Raw genomic sequence first — 26445 nt, 5'->3', positions numbered from 1 at the left:
CAGTGCAAAAATGAAGACATTTACAAAAAACTTCCCGGCCTTTTCACAAGTTTCTGGGCGCGGTACCTAAAGTGATCCCGGTTCCTGGTCTATAAGTAGCCTACTCACTGGACCACCCCTGTCAATGCTAATGGCTACAATATACATTGAGTCTGACTATGCGATCAACATGATGAAATTGGTAACGAAACTTACAAATAAAAAAGTGAGATAATACTATTTGATGTTGAACTGCTACTAAATGTTGTAAAGTGACTTAACCAATAACAACTTGAGTTAAAGAAACCGAAAAAACTCTTAATTTTTGTTGTTTGCTTATTACAGTGAAATGTTGAGCTATTGGGCGCAAAAGTTAAAGCTTGCCTAGGGTGCAGAATAACCTAATACCGGCCCTGGGTTCGATGCCCCGTTAGATCATACCAAAGACTTCTGAAAGTAGTTGTGAATCTTGTTCTGCTTGGCACTCAACGAAAGGAATAGATTCATGATTATAATGTACTCAGCTGCGTCTTTATGCGGCTGCACTGACACTGTCTGGTTTGAAAAGCATTGAGGAGTAACGTGTATTTGTGATGGATACAGCTAAATTTAAAAGCACACAATATTATTCTTAAAACCAAACAGACAATCGCCGAGTATCTGCATTCTAAATTATACGGTACCGGTACCTATTTGTCGATCATAGGCAGGGCCGTGTGAGCACCATCTCACCCCCTCCCCCCGAAATCCAATAGTAAGCCCATATGTTTAGTAATGGCGCTTAAAAATAGGACAAGAAAGGATTTAGTGTCATAAACTCTTTCAGTGTGGGGAAAAAATTTACATTTAGGCTATCATTTTAACAAAGAGTAGGCTAAAAACCTTTAAGATTTTCTAGAAGAAAAAAAGTTAGACCTAATAGGCTACGCCGACAATACAGTGGGGAATGTAGAAAAAAGTTGGGGAAGTTGAAAAAAAATTAAAAGTTGTGTGGTCGGCTTACCCCCAGACAATTTTGGAAAATATAATCTTATTTTGGTCACTTCTTAGGCATTTTTAGGAACAATGATATTTTTTTTTCATCAAGATGCACCTTTGGTATGTGACCAAATTTATCAAATAAAAATTGGATTGGGGTAGAAAGTTTGGTTTAAAATTTAAGTTAGTTTAACATTTCTAAAAAAATTCATTCACGATCACAGAAGGATTTCAATAATTTATTTTTTGAAAGTTTATAGGCTTTAGCCCAGTTTCAGCAATCTAAAATTTTGAAAATCTATCTGAGGTGTTCTGACTTTCGTTTCACCGATAGCATTTTGCGACACCTTTAACTTTATAACTTAACCTATCTCGATTACCAAAGAAATTTGTCAATTTGATTGTTACCTAACTAAGCCAGTGGTTTCGTAACTAAAAAAATATCACATAAGCCTACATGAATTAAATTTTTTAATAAGGCTGTGTGCAACTCATTCTTTTGAGACAGCAGATTGTTGATCAATGCTTAACTTAGACTGCTGATTAACTTTTGCATTTCTATCACCACTCACAGTTTTGCAATGATTGTGATTATAATGAATTAATGACTATTGATTAGGCTGCAAATAAAGAAAAGGGAAAAATCCTTTGTAACGCTTAAAAAAAAATTAAAGAAACGATTTTCGACTTTCAGCTTGTGTTTTGGACTCGAAACCTAAGCTAAGCCTGGGACGAATTGCATCTCTGACCAAATCTAGCAAGCAAACCATTTCTGTTTTACATTGAATTAAACAAAATCAATGTATAGGATAAGAACTGATTTACTAGTAGGCTAGGTAGGGCAATATATGGTTTGACCCCAAAAAATTGCAACAAACGGTTTTTCAACTGATTTGATTAGTATTGGGTGTCAGTATTAACATATTCAAAATCTTAAGGGATCCAACTTCCGGAAAGTGGTTATTTTCAATATGGCTTCCAAGATGGCCGCCAAACCATCAAAATTGTAAATTGACCATAACTCGGTCATCATAATTATGACCAAAACATGTAGTTTTGGTGTCTATATCTAGGTTATTATACCCTGTGAAGTCAACGAGACCATTCTCATTTCTCAAAATTGTTGAATTATCTGATAGCCTATAAATTCAATATGGCAATCCAAGATGGCCGCCAAACCATTAAAATAACAGTAAATTGACCATAACTCGGTCATCATATGACCAAAACATGTAGTTTTGGTGTCTATATCTAGGTTTTTATACCCTGTGAAGTCAATGATACCATTATCAGAATCGTTGAATTATCTGATAGCCTATAAATTCAATATGGAAATCCAAGAAGGCCGCCAAACCATTAAAATATCAGTAAATTGACCATAACTCGGTCATCATATGACCAAAACATGCAGGTTTGGTGTCTATATCTAGATTGTTATACCCTGTAAAGTCAATGAGACCATTCTCAGAATTGTTAAATTATATGATAGCCTATAAATTCAATATGGCAATCCAAGATGGCTGGCAAAACCATTAAAAATGAACTATAACAATGTATTGGTTACTAAAAAACCAGGTGAATTTCTATATATATTTGGGTAAACTAAGCAAGCATAAAGAGTTCATACGATGTAGTCATGTACAGTAGACTCTTGACATAATCAGCGTAAAAAAAGCACATGGATCAAGTATTACTAAAGCTCATCGCTGTCACTCTCGATGTAATGGCCTGTAATTATGTGATTGCTGTATGGGTTGACACATGAACCAGTTTGGCATGGTCCACATCCAGCATGGCATGGTAGCCCATATCTCCGGCAACCACAGTGAGGTGGACACGATTCGCAATTGCAGTGTATCATTTTCAGTAGGTTATCCGGGACAGCTTTCATGTCCGTCATGATTGGAACCATCTGATTATTGTCTACTTTCCATCCCCAGTATAGAGCATCCATACCATCGTCAGTAGCCTACCCATCCAGACCATAATCTGGCAGTAAACTCTGAGGCAGTGGAATTTGGTAGAGGATGATGTAGGTGGCAAACGTTCACGGTGAACAAAGGACTTGGATGTTATAATTTCCTTGACCAATGTATTGCAGCGCTGTGTTTCCAGGTTACTACTACCATCGTTGCCAAACATAACGGTCATAGCTTTGTTTCCAAGATCCTTAATGATGTGGTCTGTCTGATTTGAGAGAATGAAACAATTTGCACATTCTTTAATTATAGGTTGACCTTTTACTAGTTTCTTGAAAGCCGTCTACTTCCCGATACCAAATATCCTTGACGTTGAATTTCAACCGGTGAATGTATTAATGAAGAGGAGCTGTCAGCATATGTCTGGTCCGATGATTGCCTTCAGTTTGTTGATGTCGGATATCTTGGTTGAGTAAGCTTTGTCGGAGCTGAAGTAAAGGTCTTTAATGTCTGGGTCACTGTAAGCATAGTGTAGTAACAATATTAAAAGATCCGTGTCTTCACCAATTAAAGTCGTACTATGTCGATGAGGGCTGTCCATCTGCCGTCTTGACGATGTCAACATCTGCATCACCTGGTGCGTTGATCACATTTCAGCTTCTATTCCTCAGTTGAGCAGAAATTAGAGACATTAATCCTTCCTTGTTGGAAGCTCGAGACAAGAACTGCTCCTTCTTTCCAATGAACTTGGTGTCTGCAGTAAAGTGAACAACCTGGTGGATGTTCATGCCGCGTTTTTGATGGGTATTGTCTTTGACAGACGGACCACCATATCCATCAAAGACCACCGTTGCTAAGCGATAATGACGAATGGTAAAATCTGCATACGACTGTGCAATAGACCCATAACTGTCTCCAGCTTTCCATGGCACTCGATGCAACAAGAATCCTCCATCAAGAACGTAGTAATCGGTTTTCGGGGCAGATATTTTTACTGCTTTATAATCGCCTGACGTCACACTGCTGGCATGTTCAGTGATGGCGATAGCTATTTGAGGCTTATCGGCTTCTCGAAAAAGATGTCTAGCTACAAACAAGGCGGGTGGGCATGTACTGAGCTCGTGCTTCATCACTTCCTGCATGGAGAGATCACCTGTTTGATTAAGGATCTTGGAAACAAAACTATGACCGTTATGTTTGGCAACGATGGTAGTAGTAACCTGGAAACACAGCGCTGCAATACATTGGTCAAGGAAATTACAACATCCAAGTCCTTTGTTCACCCTGAACGTTTGCCACCTACATCATCCTCTACCAAATTCCACTGCCTCAGAGTTTACTGCCAGATTATGGTCTGGATGGGTAGGCTACTGACGATGGTATGGATGCTTTATACTGGGGATGGAAAGTAGACAATAATCAGATGGTTCCAATCATGACGGACATGAAAGCTGTCCCGGACAACCCACTGAAAATGATACACTGCAATTGCGAATCGTGTTCACCTCACTGTAGTTGCCGGAGATATGGGCTATACCATGCCATGCTGGATGTGGACCATGCCAAACTGGTTCATGTGTCAACCCATACAGCAATCACATAATTACAGGCCATTACATCGAGAGTGACAGCGACGAGCTTTAGTAATACTTAATCCATGTGCTTTTTTTACGCTGATTATGTCAAGAGTCTACTGTACATGACCACATCGTATGAACTCTTTATGCTTGCTTAGTTTACCCAAATATATATAGAAATTCACCTGGTTTTTTAATAGGGGAAGGGAAGGTAATTTGATACACTTTTAACATTTTTGCCTGTTAACTGAAAATTACGTGACACAAACTATTGATTTTAAGCTGAAATGAAAGTCTGATCCCTTACACACTTTTTAAAAACATTTTCACTTTTCTATTTTTGTTACTTTTTTTTTAATTAAAATTTTAAAAACGTCACTCAAATGTATCAATTTACCTTCCACGGAAGGTAAATTGATACACCCGGAAGGTAATTTGATACAGTAAAACTAATACAGAAATCCCCTTTGACAACAAAGCAATAAATGAAAATTTAAAACGCGGTTGGCTTGCTTGGGTGCAAGGATGACTGTTGAGACCTAGTGTGCGGCAAAGCTTCTGCAGCGGGATGGACATGGGAAGGATCATTGGCTGGAGTTCTTATTCAAGGGGGGTGCTTTGCGCTTTTCTCATTTTTTGAAAGCCGATAGCGTGTAGGCCTACGAAAGCCCATATAATGGTTGTTTCCCAAAGTAGCAGGTCATGTTAACAAAGAATAACTTATTTAAATCAACTAGATCAATAACAACATTTATTACAGTCACAAAAAGAATTTAATATACTGTATCAATTTACCTTCTCTACATGTATCAATTTACCTTTTTCAAAAAAAGTTATAAAATTCTGATTTTTGTATGCTTGGATGCACATTGCAGAAAAAACATGACATGCCCTTGAAGCATCAATGAACTGTCAAATGAGTTTGGTTTCATCTTTCAGGAACTTTTCTTTAATTTTCCAGACGAAAATAATCATGAGTTAAAATTTTTACGAAAATACTTAAAAAACACACTTTTACAATTTTATGCCATAAAAGCACGAGTTAGCTGCATGGTGCAATTTTTGTAGGCATTATATTCACAGATCTTCCACCTAATGACAATATTTTTGACTAAGATTTTTTGTACATTTCTGTAGGGGGGGTGTATCAAATTACCTTCCGTATCAAATTACCTTCCCTTCCCCTAAGCACTACATTGTTATTGTTCAGTTTTAATTGTTTTTGCAGCCATCTTGGATTGCCATATTTTATAGGCTATTAGATAATTTAACAATTCTTAGAATAGTCTCATTGACTTCGGGTATAAAAACCTAGATAGAGACACCAAACCTACATGTTTTGCTCATATGATGACCGAGTTATGGTCAATTTACTGTTATTTTATTGGTTTGGCGGCCATCTTGGATTGCCATATTGAAAATAACCACTTTCCGGAAGTTGGATCCCTTAAGATTTTGTATATTATGTTAACACTGACAATAGAGTGCACAGTTGCCTCTTTATTTTTGAAAAATTCGAAATTCAACTCGGCCCTTAGTAGTTTTGTTCCCATTCACCAAAAAACGTCATAGCCAAAATTTTATTGAATTTGAACTTCATTAAAGGGGTCAACAGTGAACTCGAAATTTTGGAAAATTAACGCATCCGTTATCACAGTATGTACAGCAAGGTAAGGAAAGAAAAGTGGAATAAATACACAGTTACACTGTAACTTCCATATTATGGTTATGTGTCACAGCAGCTTCTCAGGCTGTTTAAATCGTAAATCATTGTAGGCCTATACATAAAACAAAATATAAGAGGTGGAAATGTTGAAGTGATGTCATTAAAATTAGAGAATTGGACGTCAGCGAAGCACTTGACTACTGACTATGCTCCAGGCCTGTGAACGCGTTACATAGACCAAATTAAGTTTTAGTAAAGTCGTTAACTAAGCTCAGACATGCACATATTTCAAAGCAAACTTAAAAGTTGACACCAACGTAGTTATATACCAAATTCATCATTTTTACAACGATTCAACATTGTCGAACGTTGAATTTGTGCAACTATGGTCACTTCTCTCAACTGCATCGATGTAAAAGTTAAGACTGTCTTATAAAAGTTAATTTACGTTGCTGTTATCTATCTTCAGGCTTCTAGCTTCTATCTATCTTCTATCTAGCTAGCTTCGAGAAACCATTAAGCAAGCATAAAACTCTTAACTAAACAGCAAACGAATCAAATTATCAAACAACGGTTTTTTCAACTGCATATTATACAACGACTAGTTTGTTGATTGTTCAAAGACAATAAAACATTGTGACGTACAATGGCCCAGGTTGCAGGGAAACTCCATAGCTTTAAACATCAAACTTTGACTTGGATGTTGACCCCCTCAACCAACTCCGATTGACAAAATATTTCACATCCTGTGTTTTTTCATTATTTGGAACAAAATTAGCAAGGGCCGATCAAAAATTCCAACATCGGGGCAACTGATGCACTCTAACTGACATCCAATACTAATCAAATCAGTTGAAAAACCTTTTGTTGCAACTTTTTTGGGGTAAGGGTACCATATGTCATAAATTGCCCTACCTATAGGTAAGAATCACTGTAGAAAATATCATGGTGGTAATATGATCGACACTCGAGTGATGTTTGATAAACAACGTCTGTTTCCCTGATTCACTTGCACTACCACAATAAGATGACGTGTTGGTGAAACCTGAAAGTTTTTTTTCACAATTGCTGAGAAATGTATATTGCAGGATATCGATCTACTGCAATGCAAAATGTACGAGTATTTTACAGCGATAAAAATGATAAAGCAAGAATATATTGTCATAAGTGTTCTTGTGATCACATTTTGTTCTGGAGGTTATAGACATGAGTAAAACTTGTAATGTTAACACTCCGCAATTTTCACTTTTTGCTTATGGGTTTAGTCTTGTGCTATTGACATAAGGCCTCAGTCGTTCTGGCAGCGTTTGGGCACGATTGTAAAACGGGTTAGAACACGGTGGGGGACAAAACTTTTGAGCGAGAGCATCAGCGAATAATTCGTTCAAAGCTTCAAGACCCTCTTCTGCTGCCTGAGTAAACACGTTTCGTGGATCTCCTGCGATTGTGTAGAAGGGTACCAGGTCAAGTTGAGCCCCGCTGGGTGGTCGAACAACAACAACCAGGATCTAAACAAAGAACAACGTTTGAAATTACAGTCTAAAAACGAAAACGTGCTGCTAAAATAAGACCAGACCTTTACAAACAAATAATAGTGGTTTAAATTACTCCTTTCACTTTTTCATTATAACTGACATAATGACAACAACGTGTGCAATAAAGAAAACATTGCAGAGGTCTGGACGACAAGTGACGACTTCGTTTCACTTCCTGAATACGATTTGCAACCTAATTTGTGAGTGCGAAACGGTCTCAAACAACACAGCTACAGAGAAAGAGATGATATTGCCTCAAACAAGTACAGACACTTTGCCAACCTGTCGCTCAACAAACTGCTACATGGCAAGGATGAATGAACAATGTTGTGGAGCAATTCGTTTATATGCTATCAATTAATTTATTTTACGCAAGAAGCTAGATGCTGTGAAGTTTTTACATGAAAACCTAAACAAGACACTTTTTGATAAACCCTCCAATACAATATTTTGAAGAAGAGAAAAAATATTGTAACTTGTTTAGTGTATACGCAAAATTTCAAAAAAGAGCTTGGACATATCTTTCGTCTTCAGACGAAATCATTGTTAGTGCGTTTTTTGTTTGTTGTAAATTAGTTAGCTCTCAACTCCTCCGTTGCCACCCAAAATTCACCAATTATACATATAGCTAAAATGTTTTTTATAGCCCATATATACACGGGAGGGAAATAGTGCACTTCTTCGGATGCTTCGTCTGGTGGATGCTGGTCAACAGTAGCGTTGTTAGGGAGGTCCATAGGAAACTTTTGGATCTGGGTTGAGATAATTTGAAGGGCCAGGAACCTTTATCGAGGGGCCGGGGAATTTGAAGAAAGCAACGCGTATTCTTTCGATGTAATAAGAAGTATATTGATTTAACGCCGAAAGATCTAATTAGTGCCGGCCCAAAATATCCTCTCAACGTTCCTGCTGGCCAACTATGATCTCCTTCAGAGCTTTAGTTATCTTTCAGCAAGTTCAATCAATTCACACCTGTGTTAAGTCGAATCACCTTTTTGAAAGCATACAAGAAAACTCTTTTGAATGGCAAAGATAGTCTAACTGATACATAGCCTTACGAGCCAGGGGGCAGGGGGGGGGCAGCCGCCCCCCTGTTGTTTTAAAATGTCGCGAGTTCGGGGAAAATCTTGTAATTATTAGGGCAAAAATTGCTATATGAAAAGCTACAAAATTGCATGAATTAAGAAAAACTCTAAATTAATATCTTTTACCTATCAAACTAAGTACAGCCTCTTATTTGCACAAGAAATGTGCCGCAAAATTTTCATTTGGCACACCCGTATTGATGTATTGTATTGCATGGTGATCAAACTGTAGTACGAAATGCATTTAACCAACTGCATCATGCCAATTTGGGCAGCCACCAAAATATGTATCCAATACTTTTGTAAAACTACCCAAATCAAAACGCAAAATTTGCTATATAGCTAATTTTATTAATTTTCACAAATGCATCCTGTTGATTTGGGCAGCTGAAAACATGAAATCTGATGAAACTGATTAGTCTGTTTATGCAACTGCCCAAATTAGCGTGAGGCAGTTTCCCCAAATTGAACAAATTCATTAATTTTTCCCATTTACATAACTGTATCGATTAGATTTGGGCAACAAAAAAATATGAAATTATCTGAGCATAGTCTATTTATAAAACTGCCCAAATTGGCATGATGCAGTTTCCTCGGCATCAAAATTTACAAAGTCTTTAATTTTTTTCATAATATCCATAAATGCATCATCTTGATTTGGGCAACTACAAAATATGAATTTATATAAATCTGGTGAATACTTTTATAAAACAATTCGGGTGGAGAGGTTACAGTACTTTTTCAACCATAAACGGACATAGCTAAGCAACACCACAACATTTAACAAAAACATGTTATAGCCTACCTGTTAAATGTAATGTTAATGTTGTTGCTTAGCTTTGTTTGATTACTTTTATAAAACTACCCAAATTAAAATGATGCAGTTGCGCCCCAAAATAAAATAAAAAATATTTAGTTTGTTTATGCAACTGTGTCATGTTAATTTCACCAACATTTAAAATGCTACTGCTGAAATATATAGGCCTAATACTCCTAAATGTTACTCCTACAGTCCTACCTAGGCTACCATGCCAAAGTGCAGAAGCATCGAGCAATGCACAAACAAGGTATCTTCAAAGATGAATTAAGTTGTTCTATCTTGATTACCTTGGTAAGAAATTCTAGCTAGCTGGTGATCTTGTTATGTTAGTTTTTCACTGTTATCATGCACCGCATACAATTTCTATAAAAGCGTGCAGATTTGGGCAAATTTACGTTCTGCCCCCCCAAAATGGTTTGGTCTCGTACGGCTATGAACTGATATGATTATCAAACTTATTCAGTTTTAAAATGCATATGACCATTTAAACCTAAAAGAATTACTTTACATTTTGAAAGTTATCTATGACTATGAAAAGTTTCGCCAGGGAAATGATTTCATCTGTATCTAAAGTGATTAACAGCAAACGACATCGAAGAAGGCTAACACTAGGGGTGGGCAAATTCAGGTCGATTTTTCAGGACCCATTTTTTCTAATGCCATTTGGGCTGGTAAATATGAATCCGTTGATTTTTTTCTCTATGACGTCATAATAGGTTGGTTCAGTGACCATTTTCAAAATGGCGGCCAAAAATGGCTTTTTTGCTCTAAAAACATGCGAGTGAGACGAATATACCTGTGCAATATGTCTAAACATATGTTTTGAGGGTCAAAGATTACAATAAAAGCACTTTTAGCTACCTGGCATGACACCTTCTTGTATTTTTCTGCAGAAAAGATCATTTTTAGGTTATTATTTGTCTATTTATTACGCCAATGATCGTTTAAGCTTCTTGTTATGTGCAACCATGTTACCAGGAAGATTGAGAAGGCACTTTCAAACTGCATGGAAGTTCACGGATATTCGTTTTTGTACTTATAGTTCGTGGCTGTTGTCAACTTCCGCGAACTTCGTTTACTGAACTTCACACATAAAGCGAAACTGGCGCGCGAACTTCCGTCAGCTCAAGAAAACTTACATCCCGATTTTTTGTTTCGCTGGGTCCAGGTTCTTAGGCTAGGCTATTGAGAGTTTTGAGGTTAGCGGCTTATCCCGTGGGTTTTGGCTTTTAGTGCTGCAAATCCTGCCGTTCAGATTTTTTTGACACTGTGGTGGTTTAGCCAGAACGATAATGTTTTCCATTTTTGTTTGCAAGCTTTTTTGCTTTCTGTGTGAAACGAAATAAGCAACAGAGTCGAAGAGGTAGATCCACCTTTATTGGAAGTTACCGGTATCTTGAGCTGAAAAAAACTTGAGTTTGAGAAAAAAACTTGTATTTAAAAAAATTTGAGTCATTCCGGTGAAGACAGAGCGAAAGCGTACAGTTTTAAATTGAAAACCTTAGCTGTCCTCGCGAACTGTACTGTGGAGGACATCAAGAGTCAAATTGACTTTTGGATGTCTGACCACGCGGCTGATTGTAATGTTTTACTGGACAAACTGGACATAGACACCAACAAGCGATTAAAATGTTGTGCTCACATAATACTGTGTGTTGACCACGATATAGATATAGTGTACAAAAATGCTGAGCAGAAAATTGGATTGCAAAATCTCTTACCACTAACTGTTGGTGAGAAAGTTTTCGGCTCCCATGGCACATCAGCTCATACCTTAGGACTCATAGCACTCGCTAAGTTGTTTTCGCCAAGTCATGCGTCTCACAGTGTTTCGCTTTACAATGATTATACAGTCCACCATATCCACAGCAAGCAATGTGTTGTCAACCTCAAAGTCAATAAAGACTTTTCTTAAACAAGAATAGCCTACTTCTGCCACTGCTCACAGAAAACATAGCCTACATTTCCTTTTCAGTATCATTGCTTAGCCTTATTTAGCTTTCACCAAGGTCACATAAAAATAAAACCTTGTTGAAAATGATAGCAATGCAAAAAAGAGGACATTTGAGCATTTTTAAGTGTCCTCGGAGGACAACTCATTTTTTATGAAAAAAGAGGACAAATCCTCCTAAAAGAGGACATATGGTAGCCCTATACTATACACAGTGGATGGAAGATAATAATATTGATCACCGAGGATTCAGAGGATTTGTATCTAACCGATTTGGGCGTATTGCAGATTTAGCACGGTTGTATTTGCAACATTGTGTGCACATAGATGCGTTCTTTAACCAAGTGGTCGACATCAACAGCAATAAGTTGGTGCTTGCAGTTGCCGCATACGTTCAGAATGAATGGTTCACTCGATGCTCAGAAATCTACACCAAAATGGGAAATGAAATCATATTCCCTCCGATGCAATTTTTGGGCAGTGATGAGACTGACAACAAGGTGCGGCATTACGACAGAAATTGGAATGGAGTGAAGGTTTTTTTTTTATCAAAAATTGAATGTGATGAAAGAAGTGATGGAGGCCAAGCGAGAAGGTGAACCAAGTGGTCTGGATAAGTTGGAAGCTGCAATGATGGGGGAAGTTATTGATTCTGTGGAGAGGCAACTTTCGGCAGTCGAATTCCTGTGGCAAGATGTAAACGTGGGCGTAAATAGAGAAGCACTGAAGCAGGCACCACTGACAAATTTGGGCTGCGAGTCACAGTTTGCAAAATTTGACAATCGTATAAGAGTTACAGGTGGGAGTACGTCTGTTACAACACACTCGCGGAAAAATGTGGTTTTTACAAATGGCTTACTGGTGGACTCCAGCTTTGAACAAAAATCTGTATTGGAAAAGAAAGCACGCTGGAAATGGGCAAGATGCTCAGAAGAAGTCAACAGCATGAAAAAACTGGAATCGGACTTTCTGGCTACTTTCGAGGCAACAAAAAAACTTTTACTGATTAAAAAAGCAGATCTAAAGAACAAGAAGACACAGAAGACCTTAGTTCAGATCGACTTGTGCAAGTTGCATGGCGGTCCAGTTACAAGTACATTGCTTGATTTATTGGAATGTTTAAGTGGAAAACAACTTTTAGCCGAAGTTAGCCATCTTCGACTAACTATAGCACCTGAAATTCGACAAATGAGACGAGTTATGGCGGCTGACGGACGATACCGGGTTGAAAAATTTGGTGCAGAAGAACTGAAGTCCTCCATTAAAAATGTACTAAAACCAGTATCCAACATTACGACGACTCTGGACTCTCTTTTGAGCAGAATTATGTGAACTGGCATGTATAATTATGCGGGAATGATTGTCAATGAGATATTCGTATGATTATTTTCTGTTAGATGGTGAAACACACTAAAAAATTTTAATTTTTCATGTAAAGAGAGTTTTTTTTTCGTACTTTCAGATGATATCGCCACAGCAATGCAGTGAATCGCAAACTGAGTTAATTTTTAGAATCTACGCCCCAAACAACTTATATTTAGACATATTACATGACCCATATGATCAAATCTTCATCTGATTGATGGACAATATCAATTTTTCAGCGGCCATTTTGAAAATGGCCGCTGAACCAACCTAAAATGACGTCATAGACAAAAGAACTCATCGGATTCTTATTCAAAGAGAAAAATGGCCATGAAAAAATTGGGTCCTGGAAATACTATTTTCAAAATGCCTTTATTTGCCCACTAGGGTGCGGTGAAAAATTAAAATTTTAGAATTTCAACAAAAAATATGTCTTAAATGGTGGCCCTACACCTAAAAACATGCCTGATGGTGTTTTGGAGTTGTTGCACCCCTAACTGTCCGTGCAACTTTGGAAAGTTGTATGCGGGGGGGGGGGGCAAAATCATAAAAAATAGCATAACTCATGATCCATATGTCGTAGAAAGTTAATTTTTGGCTCTATGGAATCAGAAACACCATGTTTCTATTTGTTCCAAGAGAACTTTTAGCTCTAAGAGCAATAGAATTTAAGTTATGCTCAAATATCTAAATTTGAGACATATTGTGGGCAAAAATATCAAAAAATTGACAAGTTTGGACAAACCAATGACAAAATTTAAACAAGAAAAATTTGTCATTTTTGTCATGTGTCAGTGCTTGACTGTTGAGCTCACACTTAAACTTTCGATAATGGAGCACTGGCTTATAGTGTGCATATACTGTACAAAACAATGATGCAAAATTGTGTATGATGCGCTCAAATACTTTGGGACAAGAAACTCTGTAGTTTGGGCTAATTACCGGTACTTAAGCTAATCTCTTTAAATGTTGTCACTTGACTAATCAACGTGTGGAACATTAATCATAAGCAATACATTACACAATCATAACCAGTGCATCAGTACACACAATACGATGTGTTGTCAATTTTTTTCTAAGAGAGTTTGTCGACAGTAAATTGAAGATTAGTATGAAACTGTTTCATAAGTTTTCTTGATTTGATTTGCTGGCGTATCATGCCATCTCGTTTTTTAAAACCAGCTACTGCTCCAGCAGCTTCAGTAACAAGCTTGACATGTCTCTCTACTCTTTGATTGTGACAGGGATGCTTTAAACTCAAAGGTTTGTCATACAGCACATTTTAATCAGCATCACTTAAGTCCTTGACAGCAGGTGGCTCTGTGATGCTTTCGAGTGCCAAATCAGTAAGTTCATGATATGACTTTGCCTTGATATTAAGTTTTGGTAAAACAAATTTCGAATTGCTTGGTTGGAATTATCAACATCTTCAACAATCACATCTTCTTCTTCTCGATGCCATCCAGAACCTTTTCCAGAAGTAGAGCGATTTCATAATGCTCGTATTTTATTTACACCCAATCTTCGAATATCATCATCCTCGTCACACAAGATTGCAAGCAAGATGTTTTCGTGGTGGCTAAAATAAGCATTTCTTTGAAGAGTTTTCAAGGCCTCATCTTTTACTTGCTGATTTGAAAATTTGATAACACGCTGCAACATTCTGAAGAAATTCTTGCTGCCATCAGAAATGTTGTTGTTCAGTTTGATGTCAAACCAAGAAGAAAAATATACTTTCAAACTAAATTCAGCCAAAACTTTAAGGTTCTTGGATGGTGTTGAAGTTGAAACATATCTTCGAAGAATTCTACATCCAAGAGTTAATCACCGAGAGTGCACGATAGGTCCTACTTCCATAAATCTCAAATCCTCATCCACTTCTCCTAAAATGATGCACCAACAAATTCTATAAGCGTAGAATTGGTCTGAATTAGATCATCAGTAACGTCATTTGGTAAACTCGGGAAAGTGGAATATGGAAGTGGCTTGTTTTTGTTTTGTTTGTCGTATCCAGACTTACACCCGGTGGTTGAAGATTTAGATTAAGTGGACGGGAAGGCAAGGAAGCCAATCTTCGTGTCCACCTTTAGGCATGCCTTTAAGTGTCCTGCCAAAGACACAGCCGCATGCTCTTGAGCGGTGTCGAACCGGCACCCTTTCGATTGCCGTTCCAGGGCTCTTACCACTCGGCTATGCAGCCGACTGGAAGTGGCTGAAACTCTGCAATAGGCCATTCAGAAACTGAACCGCCAATTTCTTTTCCAATTGCACCTGAAAAGCTGTCAGGACTTTTTGTGCAACCATCTGGTAAGGAGAAAACATGTCGAAATGGCAGTTCATTGCAATGAAGTAAACAAATTACCCATTGCAATGGGCGTTGAAGGTGTCTCTCCAGGTTTACAATACAGCCATTGATATTGCCAGTGTTCACAGAAGTTCCATCAGAATCAATAATTTTCAGTTTATGCTCTAGATCAGTTCCTGACAAGACATTATACAAATTTTCAGCAAGTGTTTTTCCTTTACTATTGCTTGTTGTAAAGTGTGTCAAATAAACTTCCTCTGGCTCACCCACAACAACGAAGTGTTCTTCCAATTTTGTAGACATTGAAGTTTTTCCGGTTTGTTCTTGTACCAAGGTTAGAGTTAAATCCTTTCTGCCATCAAAATAAATCGTATCAACCAGCTGAAAAAAGTTCTCTTCGTTTACTCTGATTTCTGTTCTGAACTTTTCTCGTTCTCTTGGGCACTGAAATTAGATTTTTATGCGTAACTTAAATTCTATTGCTCTTAGAGTTAGAAGTTCTCTGGGAACAAATAGAAACATAGTGTTTCTGATTCCATAGAGCCAAAAATTAACTTTCTACGACGCATGGATCATGAGTTATGCTATTTTTTTATGATTTTGGGGCCCCCGCATACAACTTTCCAAGGTTGCACGGACAGTTAGGGGTGCAACAACTCCAAAACACCATCAGACATGTTTTTAGGTGTAGAGCCACCATTTAAGACATACTTGGTCACAGCGGTAAACCATAATTTCTTCGTGGGAAAATTGTAACATAAGATTCCCAAATCCGTTCGTCTGCATGTAATGACCGAAGAAACACACACTTGAACTTCTTTTCAAACAGTGTATTTCTGTAAAATTAGCCCGCGGCTACCGAAAACGAGGGGGTGCAACGCCGTACACCGCTAAAAACTGTCACCACAGAACAGATTAATTGGATAAAAGACGGAACTTTTGTCCAGCTAGCAAGCACTAAGCCAACAGTTAAATGTGCGACTAACTCTCAAGCAACCATTTCACGAATGACCAGAATAGATATCAATATCTCAAATTCACGTAGAAAGTAACTGTGACGCAATAAATGAAGACATTGTCACGCAATTCAAAACAGGTGTCCAAAGCTAGTAATCCAATGTATTCATGTTTAAACAGGTTTCAAACCGAAACAGGCCCAAACAGGTCCAAACAGGTTTGACACAAGTCTTATTAACGATGGTGCAACTTTGGCACATTTTCTAGCAACTTCCATGACGTAATATTCAGTAGACTTGAACGGTTTTTATATGACGTTTGATTAGGTGAACCATTGTCTGGAACATAGCGGCCCCTAGTTATGACAGTCTGACATGGCATAACTAAAAAAGAATTGACGACAATTGTGAGCCAATGAATAAAAACACATGATACACTAATTGTTTGAATCACTCACGTTTAAGTTAATACGCAAATGCAAAGGGCATGCAAAGAATGAACAGCAATAAGAATAAACACGACGATACATGAAATTGGTACCATAGGTACACGCTAAAATGACGCTATATACAATGGTTGCGATAATAACCGACTGTTCCGGGCTCAGACAAGTGTCGGCCACCGCAGACAAAACCAGGCTCAAACCCTAACACTTAGGTGTTCTTTACGGGGGCGAGGCACGAAATATCCCTCAACACGTAGTCTACTTTCACTTTCCCCGTACTCTCATCATAGTTGCAGATGGCAACTTTAGCTCTACGAACCACAGGCTTCCCTTTCCTAATTTGTGGGACCACCTCATGCACCCTTCCAAGTTGATACTTCCCACGTTTACCAATGTCTTGGAGAGAACCTACCACTACAAGTTGACCAGGCTCCAAATTCTCGGCCATTTTTAACCATTTTTTCCGGCCCTGAAGCCCTGGCAAGTAAAAATCGATCCATTTACTCCAAAACTGCTGAGAAAGTGACAAATTGAACCGATAATCCCTTCTTAGTTGGTCACGATCATGTGGTTGCCCAACAGCACAGTATGGGTCTAAGAATGGGGTCAAAAGTGAGGCAGGGGTGATGACAGTAAAATCCCTAGGGTCGTCACTCAAAGGTACCAAAGGGCGTTCGTTCACGATCCGAACGGCACTGCCTGTGTACGTAAGCAGTTCAATAAAATCGGGCTTACGTATTGAAGAGTCCAAAATGTGAAAAAAGTACTTGGTCATATCGGCCACGAAACCAAATCTGCCAAGCCGCAATCTAGCCAAGAGATCTGCCAGAGAGTTTAACAAATCAGGACACGAAAACATTACATCATTAACACAAGTTCCTCGAAATTCAGACTTGCCATCGTAAACAATACGCTTTTTTAATTGTGACGTCACAAAGTATGGTAAATACCATTCAAATCCCTTGACATTTCCTGCTTCACCAGCACGCTCAATATAGCCATTAGATTTAAGATCTTTCATGGTGTCAGTAAGGAAATCACGAAGTTCAGGTTGTTTTAAAGCCTTCTTCCTTAAAGCAGCAGCTCTATCTGACGCCAACACAAAATTGTTAGGTAGATCAATATTTTCCTTCAACGGAACAGGTATCTCAAATCGACCATCTTTCAACTCAATATTCGGTTCAACAAGTTCTCTAGCCAAAATGTCATTGCGAGACAATTCACAGGTTTCATTTTGCGAAGTCAAATCCTGAATGACTTTATTCAGGTCTGCTATTTCCATATCGCGAGACTCAATTTTACGCTGAAAGCCAGAGATGACATTCGACTCTGAAGACGTCTGCACTCTGCACACTTTAGCAACGCTTTCAACTAAGGGTGACTTACCACCACAAGCCAACCAACCGAGAGGAGTGAGTAAAGCATGCGGTTCACTGCGATTTTCACCAACACGTTCTTCTTTCGCCCACATCAAATAAGCGTTGTCGTTTCCAATCAGTACATCTACAGTACTACAATCATTCAAATGAAACATATTCACGTCATGAAAATGACGGAAACTACTTAAATCCTGCTTATGTGGTAAAGTCTTAACATCGTCAGCCCAAGCTGGGTTAACCACCGAAGTTATATCACAAAACAGTTCATTCGTCTCTAACGACTGAATGTTGAGTTTAACAAGTTCAGCACAAGTAGGTTTCTGACCAGCCAGAGTATCCATTTTAAACGACGCTTTATCATACGGTTTAAGACCAAGTTCGCACACCAAATCACTCGAAACAAACGTCAACTGCGAACCAGGATCATGCTGACAATACACCAACTTCGATTTGCCAGTCATTGGATTCAAAACACGAGCAGCAGTAACGCGGTTAAAGGCTGCTTTCACATTTCCAATCTTAACATTACGCACAGGAACTCTGGCACCAGCATCATCTTTGCCAACCGAATCCAGAGAATCACGTGACGTCACATAAAAATCATGCAGAAGAAAATAGTGTTTCCTATCGTTGTTAGGGACACACTTACGACAGTTGTTTGCATGAACGCAATCCCTAACCATATGCTGGCGCAAACAATTCAAGCATTTGCCAGCTTTCACAATGACATCTCTCCGACCTTTAGGTGTCAAGCGCAAAAATTCTTTACAATTAGACAAAAAATGATATTCAACTTGACCACGTGACGAACAATAAATACATGCCGGTATGTCTCTACGTCTGGCTACACCACCGCGCGGTGCGCCAACAGCAGTCGAGTACTGCGAACTTCCTGACATGACATTATCATGGGGTTTTACAGACGTCTGCCTAACCGGACATGAAGGCAATTTTCCTTTGCCAAACTTTTTAAAATGCTGCGACTCACCAGAATCGCCCATTAGCATAATGCTAAAATCAGTCGACTTGCGCGTTTCCTCCCGTACTACAAATTCAAACAAACTCTGAAAAGTAGGTTCCTCAGTGCTACCATACTGATCACCTAAAAAGTCAAGATAACGCTGCTTAGCGTCAAACGGGAGTCGCTTAGCCAAATCCAAAACAAAACGTCCTTCTAATTTATCACGCTGACCATAAGCTTTCGCGTAAAGCAAACACTGCGACAATTCATCTTTAAACTCTTTCAAATCACTGGAAGAGATAGAAGTCAATTTGCTACCATAGCGATACTTTCTAATTTCTGGTTCTGCGAAAAGACCTCCACGAACTCCAAAACGTTGGGACAAGCGAGCTAACGACATTTCTATCCTGTCTTCCTCTGACAAGCCAGGAGTGTCGGAAATCAAATTAGCAATCGTTTGTGCAGCTGTTCTAACACAAGCTGCTTGCAACAAAGTCAAACGAGTTCCCTTAAAGGGCGAAGCTGCCATCAAGGCCGTAACACGATTTTTAAAGAAGACAAATGGCATATTATTACCATCGTAACCAATCAAGGCCGCCTTATCGAAGAACGTCTTACTATTTTGGTATTCAAAAAAGCAATCCTGCTGTTGAGAACTCGATTTAGCGGGACAAGACAAGCTATATCCCTTAAGGGGCTGAGTGGGCTCAGTCACATGCACAGCCCGATCACGATCCTCACACACGTTAAAATCAGGAGACGCGATACGCCTCTCACAACCACCCAAATTACGTGTAGCTGGGCGATCAAAAACTAGCGGCGCTGAAAACTGTGAAGGGGGCAAAGCATTACTGCTAATGGCGGCCCCGTGACCTGTACGCTCTGGGGGAGGAGTTCGGTTGTAATTTGCAGACCTTGGCTCTACAGCCTTCGGAAGACCCTTAGCCGCGGCCCCGAGACCTCCTGAAACAGCTGGAAAACATGTGGATTGTACAGGTCCACTTACGGATTCAACAGGCGTCTGGAAAAGGTTAGGTAAATTAAACTGTGATTGATGTTCACTTCTGGAATGCCTAGAAGAGCCCTTCTAGAGCTACGCCGGGAGCCCAACTCAGAACGATATTCAGCTAAAACTACCTCTTTACGTTGTTCGGCCCTCAACTGAGCGTCTTTGAGTGCGAACTCAGCAGCTCTAGCTTCAGCTTTCGCGGCGGCCTCAGCAGCTCTCGCTTCGGCCTCAGCTCTCGCGATGGCCTCAGCTCGTACGGCCTCAGCAGCTCTCGCAGCAGCCTCAGCTCGTATGGCCTCAGCTCTCGCGATGGCCTCAGCAGCTCTTGCTTCGGCCTCAGCTTGTATCTGGAGCTCCTCTCGTCTTAACTGTAGGTTAATTTGTGCAACTATCCGTGACGAGCTCTCAGACATCCTAGTGCTTACATTTGAGGCGCTATCCTCAGGATGTATGTCAGCATCCAACCTATCTGAGAACTCACTTTCTTTTTGTTCGAAGTTATTTTTTAACGAGTTAAATTCGGGATCTACCCTATCACGAAGTTCTGCCAAGATTGCAGAGTTAACAATTTTACTCAAAAGAGCATGGAAATGCCTCAATTCCTCTTCTAAAGTAGAGAACTTAGATCGAAAAATTAACAGTTCCTGCTTATCACTCAAAGAACCTAGGGCTACAGAAAGTTTCCCAATTTGAGTCAAAATATCCCGTCTAAGATGCCGGGCCTCTCGAACTGACTTAGCCTCATCGTTACTGGGTCCCTCCCCAGAATGGCCTGCCCGACCGCAAAGAACATCATCAGGCTTAAACTCAGTCGAGTCGACGGCGGTCGAGTCCCTGTCGCCACCGAGTGTAGACATATTAAATGTTGGGGCTAAATTTAACAATTAAAAAATTAAGTTACACAAACACACAAAGTTAAGTTATAAAAAACTTAAATGCAAAGACCGTAAAAATACAAAAAAGAATTTAAATGCACGATACCGTAGCTGTACGAGTATGTGAAGTCCAAAAGTCCACAAAACTTGCTTGGATTCTTCGACTTGAATCTTCAAGCACAGATCGATTGTCTTTAATCTTCTTTCTTGCCAATGAATGTCAAAGTTATTTTTCATCAGTACCAAACTGAGAAGAAATGTCTTTAATTTTCTTTTGCTTTTGTAGACTACCAACCAACAAGATCTTCTTTTATTATTTCTTTGCTTCTGTAGCCTACCAACCAACAACTTCGTCTTTTATTTTTTTATGGTCACAGCGGTAAACCATAATCTCTTCGTGGGAAAATTGTAACATAAGATTCCCAAATCCGTTCGTCTGCATGTAATGACCGAAGAAACACACACTTGAACTTCTTTTCAAACAGTGTATTTCTGTAAAATTAGCCCGCGGCTACCGAAAACGAGGGGGTGCAACGCCGTACACCGCTAAAAACTGTCACCACAGAACAGATTAATTGGATAAAAGACGGAATTTTTGTCCAGCTAGCAAGCACTAAGCCAACAGTTAAATGTGCGACTAACTCTCAAGCAACCATTTCACGAATGACCAGAATAGATATCAATATCTCAAATTCACGTAGAAAGTAACTGTGACGCAATAAATGAAGACATTGTCACGCAATTCAAAACAGGTGTCCAAAGCTAGTAATCCAATGTATTCATGTTTAAACAGGTTTCAAACCGAAACAGGCCCAAACAGGTCCAAACAGGTTTGACACAAGTCTTATTAACGATGGTGCAATTTTGGCACATTTTCTAGCAACTTCCATGACGTAATATTCAGTAGACTTGAACGGTTTTTATATGACGTTTGATTAGGTGAACCATTGTCTGGAACAATACTTTTTGTTGAAATTCTGAAATTTTAATTTTTCACCGCACCCTATTGCCCACCCCTACTAACACAAACGTTTATGTAACAGTTTTTTTCAATTCTGAACTGAACATAGCCTAATAACTCACTAGAGCTGAGAGAATTGCCTAAAGATCGTCAGTATAGGCTAATGAATGATGGATACTTATTATTGAAAATATTTTACAACCAGTTGGTGTAAAGTAAATTATCCTATCATTAGTAGCAATAAAGTTGTTTATTTTACAAGAAATGCCTAACTAGCCTTACTGTGGGCTATTTATTCGGGCCTGATCTTCCAGCTTAGCAGCTCTACACATGGTAAAAGCGAATACTGTATAAGTAAGCTGATAATAATTGACATTAAACAAGCAAAAGACATTGCTGTTGATTAGACAGCATTATAGAATTTTTAAAACTGCTTCACAGCTAAATTGAATTTTTCTCTTGTTATTTTATTTGCAACCATAAATTGAAAAATAGTTCTGTCATCTGATATGAATAAATTCTAGCAGAATTTATACAAAAATTTAAAAACACTCTGCCCGTAAGCTCAGTGATCAGGGGCCCGACTCAAGATCAAGTGGCGCAAGTTTGGCTCTCAGCGTGAGCGCTTGAGCAACGCACCTCAGGACTGCACTCCATTTAGCAGCGCCCTACAGGATGGAATAATTTTCCAGCAACAACTATCGGAAACTTTACTTTATCAATCTCGATAACCGGCCCTGCGTCAGCGGTTCAAAGCCTCCAATAGGCAAAACTACCAGAAATAGCCTATCAAAGGCTTTGTTAGTTCGAGGATAGAGATTCGAAATCAAACTAAATCATTATTAATATTTGCTGGCAATGCGTAGGCCTATATGTAAAAAAAAACTCTTCAATTAAGCTAGGCCATCAATGCTGTCCAATTGTATACTGAGACATTGGCTACTTTGTACAAACCTTCATCTGAATCAGCTTACCTCGGCTCCTGTATCTCTAACTCGTTTTGCCGGAAGAGCGAATTCATCTGTAGGCACACCATCAGTAATTAACACCACAACATCTCTTGCAAATAATCTGTTTCCAATTGGCAAAACATTTTCTGCAGCATAAGTGAGAGCTCTTCCGGTTCTGGCCCCTGGAAAAACATAAATATTGTCCAATAAATACTAAAAGAATCCAATAAAAAATTATTATTCAAATAAGAAGAAATAATGGTGTTGACATAGAGAATTTGTTTTTTGTTGTGCTATTTACATGCTTGCATCAAAAATAGTAATGGTTATTGGAGATTATTTACAATAGCGCCACCAGAAGCCTGACAGCGAAGAGGTAAAGGTGCTCCCATGCTTGATGCAAGCAGTTGGAGATAAAGATAAAAGAGTTTCATTTTATTGAATTTCCTGTACTGATGAGAGTGGAGGGGTCACTTCAATCTTGATATCAGTCTTTTGTTTTTAAGCTACTACGCTTACCCAAATTACTACACCTTGGGTAGAAATAAGTGATACAACACTTCAACAATCGGAAAACTTCACTCTGCCAATCTCGGTAACCGGCCCTGCGTCAAAAGCCTTTGCACATATGCGAAGCTACCAGGAATAACATATCAAGGTTTTATCATTCGAAGGATAAAGATTTAACCCTTTGAAGATTGGGGGGGCTGTCAATTCAACTTTTTTGTATCAACAGTTGTATCTCTAAAACCACTGAGGCTGCGACTACGAGATTTCTTGACTTTTTCCAACTTTTATTCGCCTCTATTGAGCTGTAATTTTGAGCGAATAAAGGTTATAAATTGAGAGATATAAGGCATTTCTCAGCACATCCTCTGAAATATTTCATATTCTATTGTTCAAAATTTTCCCACCAGTTGGATTAAAGTAATTAATTTTGCCCATGTCTAGTTAATCCTAACTGTTTCACAGCGTGAAGGGAATTGGCTGTATGTAAAATTATGTAAAAAAAAATTAATCACAACATTGCAATGCATGTTCTTCATTACTCCACCAAAAACAATGTGTAAACTCACACTACAATTACAGTCATAAGTCACCTCAACATTTCAACGTATATGAGCAGTTCTAAAATTCACATAGTTTTAATTTTCGGATATGCTCAGCATGAATAATTTTTCAAAGTGAATCCCAAATTTTGAAACCGTACCTTAAAAAATATTAGAGATATCACTCCTAAAGCATAAGAAGAATCGACAGCCCCCCTCCCCCCCAAACTGAGCAAGACTCCAAGAGCCCGACTTTCTAAGGGTTAAAACCAAAACAAACTAACCAATTCAACACTTTGAGGATAACATGATCGGAAAGCGAGTGAATTTCCATTTCACCACCTTTTTCGTGGAACAAAAATGTGAAAAATTGATTTAGATGAATTGTACTTGTTCTGGTCTTACGTTAGTTAAACGTAACATTTTTTTCTACAGAGTACGAACCCCTGATTTGACAACTCGCACGGCGTTCCAGTCCAATCAGCGCTTTGTACTCTTTACCTCAATTACATTCTTGCGTTGTTGTTTTTTTAGTATAAATCGCATGGCGATTAACATCATTTTAGGTGAGTCTACCACTGTAGTGCAATCGACTACAATGTTTCACTTCGACTTATTTTGCCTGTCTTGGACTTATTCGGTTTTTGTTATCACCGGTCTGGTAAAAATACAACAGTATTAAGCAATTATAATTTTCAAAGTGAGAGGCCAAACGTTAATATTTTTAAGTTGGCATACGTCAACAATTATCCAGATTTTGGGTTTGCATTTAGCTTTCAAAATGAAAACCAAAAATTAGTAAGTAAATATTTGAGCTGTTTCTGTTATTCACCTGATCCATCGTATGGTATTTTCCGCAGCGCTCTACGAAAATCTTCAATACTACTTCTGTGATCACTGAATAGAATCTGCAAAGCAATACTAGACTTAAACACAAGTAAGTGCATCTTATAAAGTCGTTATATCTACTTTACACTCAGGGCCGGATTTAGCTGATGGGGGTCCGGGGCACTTTTAGATCGGGGGGCCCCCCTGCAAAAAAATTTTTCGCGCCTACGGCGCGAAAAACCACCTCTGCGTCTACAGTAGCATCTATCCAGCACTGCACAGAATTTTGCAGAAACTTCAAAGGCAGAAAGGAAGAAAAAATAACACAAAATCACATTTTTTCCACGTAAGGGGCCCTTCAAAAGTCGGGGGGCCCGGGGCACCTGCCCCCTCTGCCCCCCCCTAAATCCGGGCCTGTTTACACTGTATAGCTTACCTAAAGCAACAAAAAATAAAAAAATAAATCTTCACAAAAGCAACCTACTTTTAAAATAACTGTTCAAGCAATTGTCAAAAGTTATTGCAATTGTGATCCTGGCAGTGCATAGGACTATTTCTTCCGCATACCAGCGTTACGGTACGCAATATAAAAGTACGCAAGGTTTTCATGCAATTTCGTGTATTTGTGCAGTCGTGCATTGCAATTGTAGCCTTTCGCCTATAGGCTAGCCTACGCGAGGGCGGAGTGAGACTTTTTAGAGCCTCTTCAAGATGAAACATTTGGCTCGCTAAAATAAACTACTGTAGGCCTACTGTAGCAGTTAACAACAAATTATTATAATCCATGCATTTCAAGAAACGCATATATAAAAACATGTTTCTACAATTTATAAAATTGAAATGTTCCTTTGTATCTTGTAAAGAAATGGATCATTTAGCCTAGATAAAGTATCGCAAGGCATTTTGCTCTTTTAGAATGTAACTGATAAGGTGTCTTCCTTGTGACCAGTAAAAACACAATCAGACCAAGAAAATCTGTGAAAATTTTACTCGAAAACAGTTTCTTAGATCCCTCTGCCTAGTGCAATGACACATCCCTGGCCAGAGAAAATCTAAAGTTTTTACTTCGTGGTGGACATGCCTTAAAGTTATGACTGCGTAACTGTGGGTAGGCCTACTCTTACTTACCGTTTCTCGATGCTAGTTTACGCCACAGGTTTACAGTATGTGTAACGGAAGATGAAAAAAAACTAAGACTAAATATTTAATAATAATAGCCTACTTGCAATGTTTTTAATGACTTTGTAAGCATTGCCAAGTAATCTGGTGAAAACACATGGGCTATTTCTCACCTGAGTTCGAGCGTCCACGAAGCGGTTGTACCGAAACACCGCGAACTGGGCTGCGCCAGGTTGCAAAGCAAAGTTCCTATAAAACAAACACGGGTGTTACAAGGTAAACTTGTAAATATATACTGTAGCCTACTTTCAACTAGGCGTCTTAAAATACGATCTATTTCTGATCTGCTCGGTTTCGTTTACAGTGAGAAGAATCTTTCCAACCATAGAACAGACGACTGGCGAACCAACTCAAGGCAGCTTAGCCTATAGGCTACGTTATCTTTAAATTTTTTGATATGCTATGACTCGGTCTGGAATTGAACTAAGTCTTACTAGAACTATATCTCAATAATCTGGTTTTTAGCCAGCAGTTCAAAACCAACCACTGCTAGCTCAACTAGCAACAGGCTATGGTGCGACTGCGCAAGCATTGTAAACTCTCAAGGGATTTACCAGTTGAAACTCATTTAACACGAAGGGGTGCCTTTCAGGGGCGTAGAGGTCAAATTAACTAAGTTATATAAATGATGCAAATTTTTTTCAACTTTTTTGCACCTCTGGCAAAGTTCCG

The 26445-nt window shown here is 38.8% G+C and overlaps 1 protein-coding gene across 1 annotated transcript in view; it reads right to left on the bottom strand.

Annotated features, from left to right (window-relative positions):
- Positions 1–7163: 7163 nt before the first annotated feature.
- Positions 7164–26445, bottom strand: part of LOC145767551 (uncharacterized) — a 36133-nt gene continuing 16851 nt past the window's right edge. The window contains exons 7-10 of the mRNA XM_082579394.1: positions 25887–25962; positions 24599–24674; positions 22742–22899; positions 7164–7627 (exon numbers count right to left, since the gene is read on the bottom strand). Of these exons, the coding sequence (XP_082435520.1) occupies positions 7373–7627; positions 22742–22899; positions 24599–24674; positions 25887–25962 (565 nt within the window). The 3' untranslated portion in view covers positions 7164–7372. The remainder of the gene's footprint in view (positions 7628–22741; positions 22900–24598; positions 24675–25886; positions 25963–26445) is intronic.

This window comes from Aplidium turbinatum, chromosome 3, assembly GCF_918807975.1.
Source record: "Aplidium turbinatum chromosome 3, kaAplTurb1.1, whole genome shotgun sequence".
NCBI classification, from domain to species: domain Eukaryota; kingdom Metazoa; phylum Chordata; class Ascidiacea; order Aplousobranchia; family Polyclinidae; genus Aplidium; species Aplidium turbinatum.
This window is presented reverse-complemented; position numbering and strand designations above follow the sequence as displayed.